Source organism: Petaurus breviceps, unplaced genomic scaffold, assembly GCF_028583685.1.
Source record: "Petaurus breviceps papuanus isolate PSGF00001 unplaced genomic scaffold, PetGlider_PUasm1.0 90434, whole genome shotgun sequence".
Lineage (NCBI taxonomy): Eukaryota > Metazoa > Chordata > Mammalia > Diprotodontia > Petauridae > Petaurus > Petaurus breviceps.
The window spans coordinates 2,583,877-2,602,060 of NW_027187251.1; the positions used below are offsets into that span (position 1 = coordinate 2,583,877).

Genomic DNA, 18,184 nt, shown 5'->3' on the forward strand with positions numbered 1-18,184 from the left:
GAAAGAAAGAAAGAAAGAAAGAAAGAAAGAAAGAAAGAAAGAAAGAAGTAAAATGGGAAAAGGAAAGTGGGTCTGTCTCTTCAAACTTTTTCTAATGCCTTATATATTGATGTCATAGTCATTTCCCAAAATTTCAAACTCTAAGGGCCCTTCTTCTATCTCTGACATACTTGGATTCCATGGATATCCATTTAAGATATTAGAATACTGTTTTAATGTACTCTTTCTCACATTATGAACAACATAGAGGTATAAATCAGTAGATCAGTAATGCAGTTTGCCAGAGTTCCCTTTTGTTTCTGGGTAAGTGATCACTGAACATTAGTGAACAGGACACAAAGATAGCTTCAGAGATGGGCTTGGCCTGAGAGTCTGCTTCAATCAGGGAACTTATCCTCCAGTGACACACATGACTTATGAACAACTGGGGACCAATCTTTTTTATATTGTTTTTGGCAGTTTTTTTTCAAGCTGTATATGTCATAAATAAATTTCCCTTTTGTGAGCATCATCCTAGATTTGTTTTGAACCTGACAGTCCCTCAATAGATGCCACATATTCTTATATGTTTCCTATGTTAGATAATTTATACCCCAAATGCCGCTTTGACAGCAAGTGAGATAGTATAATTTTCAATTTGGTTTGAAAAAAAGAATCAAATCCAAGTTATGGCAACATGGGGGACTCCGCAGACCCTAGCAATTAATCATAATTATCTAACCGTGAAATGCATCTATGGGATGAATGATACTCCCTTCCTCATCACTGTCAAAGTACTGGAGAAGGAAAACTTCCTAAGAGCAAATGCAATTAGTTATTCATTGCCTCCCTTCTTTCCACTTTTCTTAAAGGAAACAGATTTTCATGCCTTTCAACAGAATCAACATGAATAGAGATGCTCTTTATTTTTATGCTGTCAGCGTGGTATTGCTGCTGAAAACACCACTCTATCTTATCCCCCCGCCATTATTAGAATGGAATCCCCTTGAGAGCAGGGACCCTTTTTTGTATCCCCAGTACCCAGTAGCTTGCTTTGCACATAGTAAGGGCTTATTAAGTCCTTTTATCATTCATTCACTACTGAAAAATCAAGTGTAAATTAATGTTTACTATCTCATGTTTCAAATGCCTCTGTAAAGCAAACAACATTTTCCAGGAGGAAAAGCCATCTCCCTAATTTATTTTAGTTTAATACCAGGAAGCAGTTTGTAACAATTGAAAGAATATTTGTTCTGGAGTCAATGGACCTGGGTTCAAATTCTGCCTTCGATGCCTACTACTTTTGTGACTTTGGTCAAGTCACTTTACTTCCTTAGTCCTCAGTTTCTTTATCTGTAAAGTGAGGAGATTAGACTCAATGGCCTCTGAGATCCCTTCCAACCCTCAGACTTTGATCTTCTGAATTTTTATAACAATAATGATAAAGCCAAACTGACATTTAGGTAGCACTTTAAAGTCTGAAAAACACTTTACAAATATCTCATTTTATTCTCATAGCAACCCTGGGAAGTGCTATTATCCTCATTTTACAGATGAGGACATTAAGGCAGACAGAGGTTAGTCAATTAGCATTGATTTAGCACATGTAATGTGCCACGTTCTACATTAAGTGCTATAGATGTTAACAAAAGCCAAAGAATAAGAAGTCTCTCCTTTTAAGGGGTGCATGGTCTAATGGGGAGAGGACATGCAAACCACTATGCACAAATAAGAAATATAGAAGATAAATTGGAGAGTCTTAAAGGGAAGGAAGTTTAAATAAATTTAATTTAATTAAGATTAATGGAAAGGCTTCTTGTAGAAGGTGCGACTTTGGCGAAGCTAGGGGGAGCTAGGAAGCACGGCAGAGTACCAGCTCTGGAGTCAGGAGGACCTGAGTTCAAATCCAACCTTAGACACTTACTAGCTGTGTGATCCCGGGCAAGTCACTTACCCTGAACTGCCTCAAAAAAATTTCTTAAAAGGAAACCAGGGAAGTTAGGAGGTGACTTATTCAGGGTCACATACCTAGGAAATGTCTTAAGCTAGATTTGAACTTGAATCTTTCTGCTGATAGGTTCAGTATTCTATCCACTGAGATGCCTAACTGCCTTTCTTTCCTGATTTTCATTTAAATTTAGTGGAGTTGAAAAGTGTGGGAACTAGAGCCAGTTTCATTTTCCATCGTCCTTATGCCTCTTTTCATGATGTGACACAAAGCAGTTTTAGTTGAGTGTGATTCATTTGCTCTCCTACATAGACTCAATTTCCACAGTCATCTTCATGTAATGACTTTTTAATTTTCTTCTGCTACCCAGCTTGTCCATCCCAAACCTGACCCCCTTTTTCCAATTCATCTTTCTCTCTTTCTCTTTCCACCTGTCAGAGAATTAGGAACCAGATACAGCTTGTGGCCAGGATGGCTTTGTGGCTCTGTTAGGAAGCAAGATGGATTAGGTGGGTTCTCAAGGGCCCTCTCAGGCGGCCCTAAAAGTTTCTAATTCTGCTTGGTAAGAGAGACATTTATTTATCAGGGAACATCAACATACTGATAAAAAATGAATACAAAGGAAAAGTTGGAAAAGGAGCTGCAAATTAGTTTATTCAGTGTCTGCAAATGAGCTAGTTAGCTTAGTGTAGGAAACCCTAAGAGTATCTATAACCTATTCAGGAGGTCCAGGAGGTCTTCATAATAATAAGGCATCTTAATTTCTAATATGGTAAATATTGAATACTCAAACCCACATAAACAAAAGCTCTTCAGAGTTCTTAATGGTTTTTGCAACAGCAGGATCTGAGTCCAAAACAGGTTGGAGGGGGTGACTAGGGGGTGCAGTGAATAGAGCACTGGCCCTGGAGTCAGGAGGACCTGAATTCAAATTCAGCCTCAAGACAGTTAACACTTATTAGCCACGTGACCTTGGGCAAGTCACTTAACCCCAATTGCCCTGCCTTCCCCCCAAATAAATAAATAATAAAAAAATAAAACAGTTTGGAGAACCACTGGCTTAGTTATTTGGTTAGAACAGAGTATTGCAGAGACCAAGGTCAGAGGTCTATGGATCAAGAAGCTTCCTAGATAGACATTCCTTTGTAGACATCATCCCTCAGCTGGGGCAGCCATCTCACAAGTGCTTGGCTTCTATCATAAAGAAAACTAGGCAAGAGAGTAGCTTAGCATATCTCATTCCACAAATTGTTACCTTGAAATAACTAGAAACCCATATTCTAATGACAATGGGTCAGTAACACCATCTTCATGGGTGAAAAAGGGCATAGTATTTCAGAAACAAATAAGAGACTAGGCTCCTGAAGTTGGAAGTATCAGTTCCATTTTCTTCAGGTCAGATGTTGGAAGGCCTTGAATAAGGAGGTACCTGGAAAACTTGAACAGCCATAAGTCTCTTGAAATATAAAAATCCCAATTTGTAGGAAAACTTCAAGATCTGTCCAAGTACTTAAATTACAGTTGCCTCCTTTGCCTTTCAAGAAAACAGTTGTCCTGGTAATCATGGTCAACCATTGGGTACCTCATTCCAACCTTGAGGCTTGTCTGATCTGTAAAAGGAGAGGCTGTTCATATGTCTAGAACACATTGCTATATACCATTTGTAATTTCTTTCTCTTTTTCCTGCTATGTTCCTCATAGTTCCCTGGAGATTCAAATTTGTGTTTTTCTCTCCTGGAAATCTGGAGGCAAAATGACCATGCTTTCAAAGCTATTTTTAATCCTCAGCTGTACAATAGAGTACTGTTTGGGGTTAAGTTTCTATCAATCATCCTATCTCTCTCTCTCTTGCATCTTCATTCTTTCTCCACTGACTTTTTTGCATACTAAGGTGCTCAGCCCTTGCCTTTCCAAGGACAGTCTTCTTTGGGTCTAACAACTCCCTTGAGCTCCATTGTGTTGCCACAATCAGGGAGGAAGGGAAATTGATCATGGAATAGGAAGTGGCTATTGCTGGGGTATTACATTCTTGTCCCCTTTGAGGCTGGTAGGCAACCTAGAAAGGCAGATCTGAAACAGGTTTCTGAGTCAATGAGCTAATCTACTCCCCTCATAGTGTACAGGCATCATCATGAGTGACTGTGATTTCTCTGTGGCAGGGTAGTCCAGCACTTGCATTTTTAGTTTCCCTGGGTACTTTCCTCTGAGACCCATTTTTGTGTTCCTGTTTATTGGATGGTGCCCTAGCATGTCTAGATTCCCATGTAGCAGGTTGAGATCTTAAGGCACAGCATATGCCAAAGGATTGGGCAGTGATGACACTGTGTCACAAGGTCAGCAAAAGATATATCCTTAAAAAACACCTTTCCTGTTATTTAGGGATGTTTGTACCAGAGTCACAACACCCTGGTAATCAGAGGTCTCAGGCCCATGACATAGCCTATATATCTCCCCTTCAGAGTCACACTTCTTGAAAAAGTAATCTGTAGTAACTGGCCAAACTTCCTCCTCATCCTCTTTCACTGTTTATTATTTGGCTTCCATCTGTACTGCTTTACAGAAATTGTTCATTTTGAATGGCATGGACCATCAGGTCTCATGACCTTTTCTCCCTGGAATAGAGGATGTGCTACATCTTCTTTAATGTCTTTTCAGTGTTTGATACTATCAACATCTACTGGGACCATCTGGAAACTCTTCTGCTTTGACTTCTGTGATGGAACACTATCGCTGCTTTCCTTTAATGTCCCTGACAATATATCTTGCTGCATCCTTTCCTGGCTTCTCTCCTTCACCCCCTGCCCCCTGCCTAAGATTCTGTCCTCAGCTTGCTTTTCTCACATTGTCTTTCTATAGTCTTCTCCACTCTCACGAATTCAGCCATCTCTGTTATCTAAATGACTTTCAAATCCGTTTCTAGATGTGAACTTTCTTAAAGTTCCAGTTTCTTGATGTTTCACCAGCATCCCTAATTCGAGTAACTCCTGTGTCCAATTTAATTTTTAAAAAGATTGTCAACCACATGTACAAAAGTATTTCTAGTAGCTCTTTTTGTGGTGGCAAAGAATTGGAAATTGAGGGGATACTCATCAACTGGGGGATGGCTAAACAAATTGTGGTATATAAATGTAATGGAATATTATTGTGCTATAAGAAAGGATGAGTGCAGGGATTTCAGAAAAATCTGAAAAGACTTACATGAACTGATGCTGAATGAAGTGAGAAGAACCAGGAAAGCATTGTACACAGTAAAAACAACATTGTGCAATGACCAACTTTGAAAGACTTGGGTCTTCTCAGCAATACAATGATCTAAGACACTTCCAAAAAATTAATGATGCAAAATGCTAGCAATGTCCAGAAAAAGAAGTATGGAGTCTGAATGCAGATCAAATCATACTATTTTCTCCTTTTTTGTTTTTTTTCTTTCTTAAGCTTTTTCCATTTTCTTCTGATTCTTCTTTCACAACATTAATAATGTGGAAATATGTTTAATATGATTGTATATGCATAGCCTATATCAGATTGCTTGCCTTCTTGGGAAGGGGGGAAGAGAGAAAGGAAGAGAAGGGGAAAGTTTAGAACTCAAAATCTTAAAAAAAAGTGAATGCTGAACACTATCTTTACATGTAATTAGAAAAAATAAAATGCTATTAAGTGGGAAAAAATTGTCAAGCACCTACCATGTGATTTTCCCTATGCTATGCACTGAGAATATAAAGATGGAACAGATACTGTTCCCAAGATCACAATTTAGTAGGGAGAATTTAAGATGAGTACATAGATAACTATCATTTAAGCTACAATGCGGTAATTATGCAGAAACAGTGTTACCTAGTGGTTAGAAAACTGTTCTCAAATTCAGGAAAACTTGAATTTGAGTTCTTCCTTTGACAAATACTGACTATGTGACTTTGGACAAGTCATTTCCTTTTCAGTACCCAAGGCAGTTTTCTAAGACTATAAGTTGCAGAACAGGGACCAGCTGGCACATGGAGATTCTTCACTAGGACTTCCTTGTACCAATAAAGTCACAGGTCTAGTCACTCAGCACCTAGCATCTTTGCTAAAGAGGACTTTCTTGCCTCTTCAGTCGTTCCAGTCATGTCTGACTCTTTGTGACCCCATTTGGACTTTTCTTGGCAAAGATACTAGACTTGTTTGCCATTTCTTCCTCCAGCTAATTTTACAGATGAGGAAACTGAGGCAAACAAGGTTATGTGACTTGCCTAGGGTCACACAACTAGTGTCTGAGGCCAGGTTTGAACTCAGGTCCTCCTGACTCCAGGACTGGTGATCTATCCACTGCACCATGTAACTGCCCCTGGAAACTCTTTTAAGACTATAAATTGTAGCATAATTGCTGACTTGTACTGTTAGAGGGAATTTTCTCACTGAGAGATCCAATAACAATAAAAGCACAGGGCCAGGGGAAAAATATTTAAAAGAGGCTATTTTCCCTCAGATCAGTATTAAAATTCTTTTGTATTGGAGCATACATAATTGGATGGTGGGTGGAAGGCAGTGAAGAAGGATGTGGGTGTCAGCAGGTACAGTTCTGCATGGCTAGGATACTGGCACCTGTTAAGAAATCAATAATCCCACTGGCACTCAAGCCATGCACACCACACAATCACAAACAGCAAGAAGGACCTCGCTGTCAGACAAGGAAGCAGTTACTACTAACAAATCACATTTGTGTAGCGCTATCAGGTTTGCAAAGTGCTTTTCTAACAACAATCAGATGGATTCAATAGTATACATATTATTCTCATTTTTCAGATTGCATTCTAGCATTATGGATGCCTCTGATATTGCTCTACTTGTTATGGCATATTGTAGAGAAAAACTGTGTTCAATTTCACAGATCAAATTTATATGCAGGACAATATGAATCCAGAAATCCCACACCTTCAGCATTTTAGACCCTGCCTCCTAATGACCTGTTGTGTGAGCTCATATGTCTTCCTCAGAATCTAAGCATTTGGAAATGGCTTCTTGGAAGTATGGCCTATCCATATATTCCTAGGGTAGGAGGATACTCAATAATACCATGTCTATCTGTGGTTAAGGGGCAACTAGGTGGTGCAGTGGATAGAGCACCAGGCCTGGAATCAGAAGACTCATCTTCATGAATTCAAATCTGACCTCAGACACTTACTAGCTGTGTGACCCTGGGCAAGCCATTTAGCCCTGTTTGCCTCAGTTTCCTCATTTGTAAAATAAGCTGGAGAAGGAAATGGTAAACCACTTCAGCATCTTTGCCAAGAAAACCCCCAAAAGGTCACAAAGAACCAGACACGACTGAAATGACTGAACAACAAAAATCTTTGGTTAACAGGAAGTAATGAGGAGTTTGGCCCTCAGCCAAATTATTAGGAGTGGAAGCCACTGATCTGAAATGGCCTCAGTCAACATTAACTTATTTCTTCTCCGTGTGAGGCAATGTGATGCAATGAATAGAAAGTGGACCATGTGCTTCTAAGGGTCCTCCTGTCTCTACTATGAAGGCAGCTTGTATTTGGATGACATAAAGAAACTATCCTGGGATGAAAATACTTTTATTGGTTGTTTTTTTTTCTTTTTAGGAAAAGGAGATGTGTTTGGAGATGTGTTCTGGAAGGAAGCCACGCTTGCCCAGTCCTGTGCCAATGTCAGAGCCTTAACCTACTGTGACCTGCACGTGATTAAGCGGGACGCTCTGCAGAAAGTGCTAGAATTCTACACTGCTTTCTCTCATTCCTTCTCAAGAAACCTCATTCTCACATACAATCTAAGGAAAAGAGTAAGTGAATGCCTCTTGGATTTGTTGGTGCAGTGTTGAGCCACTGTCTTGACTGGAAAACAGTCAGTTGGAAGCCAGAGATAAGGACTTTGGCTGAGATCTTGTTGTTGCCTGATTCCAGAGGCCCACACTGTGGAGAAGTAGAGAAAAGTGATGGCCTTTGGTAGAGGTGAGGAAGGAGTGTGTGTGCTCTCAGGAAGGAGAGGTGGGGTTTTGGGTTTTGATTTTTTTAGTGTGGTCTTCCTCTGATAACACCTAGGCCCTATGCCATTTTAAGGATGTACAAAGTATAGGTGTTGCCAGTCTTTGATTTTCGAGATATGCGCCTTCCAAAGATAAACTGTTATCTCCATGGTGATTGTGGTTTGCTATGGGGCATGATTGTTGTTAACAGGTTAGTAATGCAATGAAAAGAGATGAGAAAATGATTTAATCAGGTCCAGGAAATATGGAATTTATGAAATTTGATATCTCAGAGGATTTTTTTTTTTCTGTAACTGCCAACTCAACTGCTTTGGAAAATGATTAACAATGCATGAGCCAGACAATTTTTCATCTGAAGTGCTTTCTTTAAATCTCAAATCATCCAAATTGCTCCATTGATCTCAGCGAGTATTAAACTATTTGTCTTGTATCCTTTAGATTTTCATCCTTGTTGGTTCCCATGCATTTCATCCTGCTTTTTCTTGGTTAAATCAGTCACAGGATAGCTAGCCCTGGTGCAGTACAAAGGCAGGGGGAGAAGACAAGTCATCATTCTGAATGATGGTTATGAGAAGCCAAAAGCAGGTAGCAAGATTGGTTAGGTTTGAAGGATGCCCAGTTTCACATCCTCATCAACCATTTCCTTTTGTTTGGCCATGCTGGACCCGGACAACCAGAGACTAGAGTCTAGTGCTGTTTGCCATGAACCAGCATCTCCTGACTCCTAGTCCCATTCTCATCTTGGCCATTAACTAGTTGTATGAACTAGGGCAACATGACCTTTGGGAGCCTCAGTTTCTCCATCTGTAAAATGAATGAATTGTGTTAGATCCCTTCACACTCTACCATTCTTTTAGAAAGGTCACTGAAAATATCAGAGCTGGAAGGGACCTTGGAGATCACGTCCACCAATTGCCTCATTTTACAGATGAGGAAACAGAAGACATTTTAGTCTGCTCTCTGGGTTATCTTCAGCCATGATAACAGAAAACAACTGAATAAAAAAATCAGCCACAACACAGCCACAACCCCCAAACCCATTTCTTGTGTTCAGGGTTCCTAGTTTTCCAAGTTCTCAATTTCAGTGACAGAACAGGATCATAAGATGTAGCAGAGAAAGGGGCCAGGTGGCAAAGTGGATAGGCTTCTTAGCCTGGAGTCAGGAAGGCCTGAGTTCACAGTCAGTCTTACATCCTGGACAAGTCATGAAATGGGGATAATAAAAGCACTTATCTCACAAGGTTTTTGTAAGGATCAAATGAGACACTTGTAAAGTGCTTAGTGCAGTCCCTGGTATATAGTAGGTGCTTAATAAAAGCTTATTTCCTTCTAAACCTATATTTTTTCCTTCTTTCCTCAGGGGAGGAAAAAACCCAAACAAACTAAGGACAAGAGGGGGAAAAATATCTTGCCTATCATCAGTTTCTGGCTTTGCTTTATGGACCTGAAATATATATTATTTCTTAGTGACTCTGTGTATGTGTGTGTGTGTGTGTGTGTGTGTAAATGGGGTTTCTTTATCCCACCCAAGCTGGAACTACTCATAGGCCAATCTCCCTGATGACTGGCATGGAATCTGGCCTGCTCAATTTCCATCCTGGCCTGGTTCACTCTTTCTTAGGCAACTTGGTGGCCTCTTGCTCCCAGAGACTCACAATATGGATGCTAGACCTAGTTAGGATGCCACATTAGACTTAGCCCTTAGCTTTAGCCCAGCTCAGAACCTCTGAGTTCAAACAGTCCAGAAGCCGTAACCTTCCTGGTAATAGGGATTATGGGCCTGTGCCAGCATGCCTGGCTCTACAGGCTTATTGTTAATTGACTCCTAAAGGACCCACTTTTCCCACACCATGCTTTATTCCTAACTTTCCTGCTTAAAAGTCAAAGAATCTCTTTGGACAAGGTTTACAGTGATTTTGCCTCCATGGAAGTCTCTCAGTTTCTATGATTCCAGATTTGAATTATATATTTCCTGAGAATCACCCAGGGGATTAGTTAAAACACAGGTCTTATAAGTTTCATGGGGGTGAAGATGGAGGTGACTTGGGGAGGGGGTCAGTACCTTCATGCTTCAGCATAGTTTCCTGATGCCTGGGAGGGCAGGACATTTGCTAGTGGGGCTCCTGCATAGGGATCTTTAGTCAAGTAGCTCAGCTCCTTTGTAGGGTGGGACTGGGATGGGTTGGCGAGTATGTATTTCTTCTTTTTGTGAAAGCAAGCTGATTGCAATCAGTGTTCAATGTTGCTGAGAACACAGGTGGAAAAACACATAGTTCAGGTCACCCAGGGGAAGCATAGTCATTGTGGATGGCCTGCAGATCAAGTTCATCTATTTTCAAATAGTAATTTCAGAATGTTTTGCTTAGCATGAGATAGTCGACTTGCAAATGGATCAAGTGAAATACAAGTGAGATCATTTATCAAAAGTCATGTTGTTCCATCATTTCAGTTGCATCTGACTCTTCATGACTCCATTTGGGGTTTTCTTGGCAGAGATGTTAGAGTGATTTGCCATTTCCTTCTCTAGTTCATTTACGAATGGGGAAACTGAGGCAAACAGGGTTAAGTGACTTGCCCAAGGTCACACAACTAGTAAGTGTCTGAGGCTGGAATTGAACACAGGAAGATTAAATCTTCCCTACCCCAGGCCAGGTACTCTATGCATTATGGCACCACATAGCTGCCCAGAAGGGACCTTAGATGTTCTCATTTTGTAAATTAGGAAACTGAGCTCTAGAGAAGTTGCCCAAAGTTACATAGGTAGGAAGTGTCAGAAGTAGAGTTTGAACCCAGGGCCTTCTTCTCCAAAGACAGGTGGACCTGTTTACGTTTACCTGTCTGACGTGCCTTCTTTTTTAGGAAATGAGAACTTGCCATTTTCAGCTTTGCTGCTATAGTTTCTTATCGTGACCCTCTGAGAATTAATTCATAGTTATACAGGGCATGGAAGATGAGAACATTACATGCATGAATTACTCTGATAGCTATTTTTCTCCTGGCAAAGTGAAGTGTATTCTTATAGCCGTTTGTATCTTGGCCAAATTAAGTGCATTCTTTGCAAAGATGCCCGGGAACACAGTGCTTTCTGCCCTACTTTGCTAGATCTATTTTACAAAGGAGCTGGTGTGTTTGTTCACTGGCGTTATAGACCACATGTGCTCTGAACCAGAGGCTTTTATTTTTCTTTGCAAATGATGCATTTCATTCTATCATGTCAAGAAGCTTAACAAATGAAGAGAAGGCCTGTCCTTAAGGACACGCTTACCTGGAGAAGCAGGCACTCTTCAGAATGTGAATGCTGGGCTTGGGGAAATCTCATGGCAGTCATTTGTCTCTCTACCCAGTGCTTCATGGAAGCCTGACCAGCTATGCTCCAGCTCTGACTCAGTATAGATAATTTTGAGTGGTCATTAGCAACAGGTTCTCTTATAACCACATGTAGGTCTTTGCTCATAGAGGGAACCTGGGATGTCCTAATGTTCCTGGTGAAAGCACTATTATCTTGACCCTCACCTCAGAGGTCAAGGTCATCATCATATTTTTGCTTTGGCTGTGACAAGGCCCTTGACCAAATTCCTTTGAAGAGGGAGAGACAGAGGCAATTTGATAACTTAGATAAGGTTAGCAGAGAGTCAAGAGACTATGTCTGGGAAAGAACATAAGGCCCTCCTTCTCTCCCCACCCATCACACAGAGGAAAATAGCTAATGAAGAAATTAGAGTTCTGGATAATCCAAGACAGATGGAGTCATGGACTATCAGTCCCTGGTCTCTCCATTCTATGTATGGTCTTTCCATTGATCTTTTTCTCTGCTTGAGAAATGCTCCAAAAAAGATTTATTAAGAGATCACTATGTGCAAAACACTATGGTAGGCCCTGGGGAGACAAAGACATACAGAAAACATTCTCGGGGCAGCTAGGTGGCACAGTGAATAGAGCACCAGTCCTGGAGTCAGGAGAACCTGAATTCAAATCTGGCCTCAGACACTTAATACAAAACTAGCCATGTGACCTTGGGCAAGTCACTTAACCCCAATTGCCCTGCCTTTCCCCCCCCCCCAAAAAAAAGAAAGAAAATACTCTTTTCAGAAAGTTTGCATTTCCAACAGGGCATTGCACTCATAGAACACATACAAGCTTGAGACTCACTCTGGCAGCCACACTTGCATCGTGAGATTAAGTCTTTAGAACTTCACTGCATCTCCCCCTCAGGGTTCTAGGAGCTAACCTAAAGGTAGTGGAGGGTTCTTTTAATGCATAGTAACTCCAGTTCACTTAATATAATTTATAAAAATTAAAGTATCAATTAAAAGTTAAGTATCAATCATGTACAAAACACTATGCTTATACACAATTTTCAGTTGGTTAATAGCTAAGATCCCTTTGCTGGTAGGCAACATTAGCAACCTCTTCGTCACCTCTTCTTATCTCCTGTTGGGGCCATCCTGCTGTTGCCCTGATTTACCTTACCAATAGCTCTGTCAGAGTATCATAAAGTGAACTAGCCATGTGACCTTGGACAAGTCATTTAATCCCAATTGCCCTTTCCCCCTCCAAAGAACAAACAAACAAACAAAAAGTGAACTTCTCTTTTTCATTGTCTTTATAATTTATCTCCCCTTTAGTTTAATTCTCAATGTTGCACAGCTTCCTAGGTCCTGGGAAGGTGGTTCCTTCTGCCTCAGTGATGAGAGTTCGGAATTTTTCCCCCACTGAAATCCTTTGGACAGTGCAGGAGATGTACTATAATTAGAGGATGGGTTACAGTCAAAAGACTGGGCCATTAATAACAGTCAGCTTGTTCGATAATTGTCATTTAGCTAATTGGTAGGGTGGTTCTCAGCCCTCCTACTTTTAGCCAATATCTGTTGTGTGTTTGGATGTTTTGCACTCTTATTTTTTTTTAAATTAATTTGGGTCAGGGGAGTTTTAGAAGATAAGTGGGCTCAATACCAAGGCTTCTTTCAAGGAAGACACCATATGATTTAGTGATTGCTTATTTCCTAAAGGTGAGATTGACATAGTGAATCATCTTGGATATGAACATTTTCAGTATACATCAATCAAAGGGAATTTTAGTTTAGAAAAGATAATACCAAATCTTTGGGAAAAGTATTATCCATACATAGAATAGGTCAACATTTCAATCCTAAAAGCTTCATCCCAACCCAAAACAAATTCATGTATAAGCATGGAAACTTTTGGGGAAATGAAAGACTTGGTTATAAATAAAAGCCCTCAGAAATATCATCCTTCAATTAAAAAAAAAGACCTTCTGTGTTGAAATGATCTTCACAACATCTCCTGTCTTTCATCTGTAGTAATGGCAATTGTAGAATTGAAATACCAACTCCAAAGGCTGTCATCCTTTAACAATGCACTAGGAAGGGGCGGCTAGGTGGCTCAGTGAATAGAGCACCAGCCCTGGAGTCAGGAGGACCTGAGTTCAAATGTGACCTCAGACACTTAACACACTTATTAGCCCTGTGACTTTGGGCAAGTCACTTAATCCTGATTGCCCTCCAAAAAGCAAGCAAACAAACAAACAAACAATGCACTAGGAAATGCTTGACCATGTGCTCAGGAGGGAGAGGGATAAGTCACTATCAAGTTCCTCCTGATTCAAAAAGAACTATAGAGGCAAAGGAAGTATGTGTGTGTGTGTGTGTGTGTGTGTGTGTGTGTTTACACTGATTCCTCTAACATACTCAGATGACACCATGATAATTCTGGCGTCAGGGAACAAGTGTTATATATACTATATAAAGTTTCCTTGTCATGATGAGATTAATATGGTTATCATAATTGATTAATTATTAATAATATTAATAATTTATTAACACACTACTACTAATAACTACCATTTCCATAGAGCTTAAAGGTTTGCAAAGCCCTTCACAAATATTATCTCACAACAGTCCTGGGAGGTGTGTTAAATACTGTTAATCTCATTTCATGGTTGAGAAAACAGACATAGAGAGCTTAAGTTACTTTTTCCAATTCCTATAACTAGCAAGGATCCAAGGCAGAATTTGAAGTCAGGCCTTCCTGTTCATGTCCTGTGCCACCTAGTTTTCTCATGATCTGGAAAGACCCTCAGAGAATTAACTGGCTGATTTAATCCCTTCTTTTTATAGATGAGGGAAGTTAAGTGATTTTTCCCCAGAAATAGTAAGCATTAAAGGTGAGTTTTGAACCTAGGTTCTTTGTCTACAATGTCAGGATTATTCCATATAGCTTTTGTAATTTGGGAAGGGAAATGCTGTGTCTCCTACCAAGATACAGGAGACTAGTGATTTATTGTACAACCAGGACTTGAAGTGGGATGTCATGGGGGAAACTATCCTACTTCTCAGGAAAACCCAAAACTTTAACTTCTGTGTCCGTGGATAATCCAAGGTCATAACTGATGGTAAGTGAAGTGCTTTATAATAAAGTTTCAAGGTGTTTCCTGATGATTTTCCCACTTAAAATACTTAGGATTCTGATATCCTACTTTGTCTGTACTTATTATTACCTCTCTCTTCTGGGAAGTCCAAGGGCCAATCAGGGGCCCAAAAATGAAAAAGAGGAAACAGTTGACCAGGACAGTATCCAGGATGAATCATTCAGCAATCCATGTGTAAGCACTATGAAGATCACAGCACCCTGGTCTGTTAATCAGAGTGACTTTATGAAGAATGGGATCTGCCAGACTAATCCCTGATGTAATTTCCTCCAGTGATAAAGCAGAAAGAGTAGTAGCTTTGGAGGTGTGAAGAGGAGTTGGGGGAGGAGAACGGTCATTTATCTTGACTTTATCCAGAAGATAGTCTCAAAGTGAAGGTATAGAATACGAAACTTGGGAGTCAGGAAAAGCAATTTTAGACCCCACCTCTGCAACTTATTAGCTACATGACTGTGGGCAAGCTATTTAATCTTTTTGAGGCTCAGTTTTCTCATCTGTTAAGTGGGAAAAATACTTATAGATGACTTACAGGATTATTGAAAGGTTCAAATTATTTATGATATGCATCAAGTTCTTTTCAATCTTGAAAGTGCTGTATAAATGGCAGTGACTATTAATATGCCTCACCATAAGAACTCAGACAATATGGCCTAGCTAGGCAGCTTGGTGACAGAGAAATGGAGTATTACACCTCAAAGTAGAAAGTCCTGCATTGCAGTCTAGAACTGGGGAGTAGTGAGGGGGTAAACCTGCTGCCTCGAAGCCACATGTGGCCCTCTAGGTCCTCCAGTGCAGTCCTTTGACTGAATCTAAACTTCACAGAACAAATTCCCTTAATAAAAGGATTTGTTCTGTAAAACTGGGACTCAGTCAAAAGGCTGCCCCCAAGGACCTAGAAGATCACATGTGGCCTCAAGGCCACAGGTTACTTTCCCACCACTGATCTCGACTCACACAGTGACTAGCTGTCTGACCCTGAGCAAGTCACTTAATCTCTACCTGCCCCAGTTTTTTCATCTGTCGAATGGAGATCATAATGGCACCTACCTCCCAGGGTTGTTGCAATGACAGAATAAGATGATATTTTAACGCTCTGTAAATTCTAACTATCATTAATTCCAAATCCTGTTAGTCTGATACACTCTTTGTGAGAAAGTTGTGCTCCTAGGTTCAGTTGTCTGGACCTAGCAGTTGATTCATTGGATTTCAATGTGGCATAATGAACCAAAGGCTAAAAATTCTGCCAAATTATGAGCAAGTTACCTTTACCCTTTTCTTCCGTCATGGACTGTACCTCTCCCCCCAATCCTGACCAACACAGGCTCTCACAGAACCTCAGAATGTAAAATCTAGAAGGGACTTTAGAGGTCATGTCATCCAACTACATCATGGTAGAGGTAAGTCCTAGAAAGGTGAAGGGATTTTCTCAATATTACACAGCTTCTGAGTGCCACAACCCATTAGAATGGTCCTTTGATGACAGGGACCATTTTCCTTTTATCTTTGTATCTTCAGGCATAATGCCTGGCACATAGTAGGCTCTTTTAAAAAATGCTTGTTGATTGGATAGAACTCAAGACTCCTAACTTCTAAACCAATCCTCTTCCTACTGCAACATGAACTGTTGCCCATGTTTGGCCATTGTTCTCATGGGAAACTGAATGGGTGAAAATAGGTGACTCAGCCTATTCATCCCCGTTAAAAGAAAAGCAAGGTTGGGCCAGGTGCATTTCCATCATTTAGCAAGGTCCCTATTATAACTCATTATCGATGGCATTCTGTCAACTTGGGTTTCATTTTGTGACCTGAGTATCTATCTTATTCCAACCTTGGTCATCATTTCTCTGTAATTGAGAAGCATAGGACAGTAGACCAGGGCATAAGTTTCCAGACAATTTTATTATGGGCACTGACTTAGCTTTTGCTCCATGGGATTGGAGAGAAAACATTCAAGCCAGAGTCCTTGCCAACTAAGTAGGGGTCAAGTGATTATCCAGTAGGATCATATCCCAAATGATATTTAATTTGTACTTGACTTTCTGAGAGAGGAGCTGAAATGTCTGTGTCTTTGTTAGGTTAGCATGGAGTTGGTTTTCACTGTAATATGCTGAGCATGATTGACTCAGGCTATATTTAGACAGAAACCTTTGACCTTTCTGCTTTAGAAGGCAGTTCTAGTGTGAGATCCTCTCCCTCAATTTTACTGAATACATTTTTGTAACCCTTATATCAGAAGTGCCCTGTTGACATCCACTTTGAAGGACTTCTTACTTCTCTGGCTTGTTGTCTTTACCTAGATGATCTGGTGTCCTCTGGGGCAGTCACCAACTCTCCTATTTTCCATTTACACCCTTTTACAATCTGCCTCTAAGCTATCTTTCCAGACTTTTCATATTAACCTTTTCCAGTATTTTATAATACAATCACTTACAAATAATATTTGTAAAGCACTTAGCACAGTGCCAGGAACATTGTAGGCCCTATATAAATGCTCATTCTCTTCTCTCCATCCTCCCCCCGCCCCCGCCACATCCCACCCAAAGCACAACCAAATTAGCTTGCTTGCTGTTTTTTGTACAATTTGATCTCCCACCTCTGTACCTTTACTTGGAATGTGCCCCATGTCTAGAACACTGTCCTGCCTGACCTCAGATTCCTTTGCTTCCTTCAAAGCATATTTCTGGTCCTGATCCCCACAGTTTTTCATGTTCATCACCTCTTAAAATTTCTTTGTAATTTAACTTGCATATATCTCCCATTGACCCTACTCCTGTAGAATCAAAGCTCTTTGAGGACAATCCCTGCCCTTTATTTTTACCTTTGTCTCCAGTGTAGACCTGGTAAGCACAGTAAATATTTGTTCAATTGAATTACAAATACACATGCTCATAAGGCTTAAAACATGAGTAGATTTACTTAGTATTTAAGGGTAATTTGTAGGCTACGTTAGGGATCAGAGAAAATAGAAATTCTACCCATCAGTCACCTTCCCTCCACAATCTTTGTCATTGGTGGTGGTCAGTTATTTTCAGTCATGTCTGACTCTTCATGACTCCATTTAGTTTTCTTGGCAAAGATACTGGAGTAGCTTGCTATTTCCTTCTCCAGCTCATTTTACAAATGAGGAAACTAAGGCAATATTAAATGACTTGCCCAGGGTCACAAAGCAAATAAATGTCTAATGGCAGATTTGAACACAGAAAGATGAATCCAGGCTTGGCACTCTATCCCCTGTGCCACCTAAGTGCCCTGAATCTTACACAGACTGAGTCATTTACAGGGCTGACAGGTAGGAATATGATACAAGGTACCCATATTTTTTTTTTTGCTCTATCCTTGAGAGATGCCCCTCTAACCTATCTGAACACTCACCCATAGGTTTATAGGTTTAAGTTGATCAACTCATTCTCTACTATGCTGTCTCTCAACTCAAACTATTCCTCATACACAACTGGGTGAAGAGGGAAGGACAGGGAGTTATGGTGTCCCCCAGGATTACAGTGTACTGGGAAAAAGATTTATCATCAGGCCAGATATTGAGTAAAGTTTGTCATGCACTGGGCATTGTGTTAGATTTGATATATATAGAGGTAAATGAGACCAGAGTCCCTATCCTTACAGAACATACAAACCAGTAGGGAAGATAATGTTTCTACGAAAGGACAAAGCAAATAATTGCTGAGTCTTCTCTTCAATCTTTTTGTCATCTCAGAGAGCAACTGTGTAATCACCCAGTGGACTCACTGGGGTCAGCTCCTTCTCTACCTTTGATTTATTTAAAGAACCTTTTATCTTTGTCTTCCAACTCTATTATATTTGC

General features: G+C 40.3%; 1 protein-coding gene across 1 annotated transcript in view; it reads left to right on the plus strand.

The window, feature by feature from the left end:
* Positions 1-18,184, plus strand: part of KCNH1 (potassium voltage-gated channel subfamily H member 1) — a 543,998-nt gene that overhangs the window by 351,659 nt on the left and 174,155 nt on the right. The window contains exon 10 of the mRNA XM_069108778.1: positions 7,516-7,712. Coding sequence (XP_068964879.1) covers positions 7,516-7,712 — 197 coding nt within the window. The remainder of the gene's footprint in view (positions 1-7,515; positions 7,713-18,184) is intronic.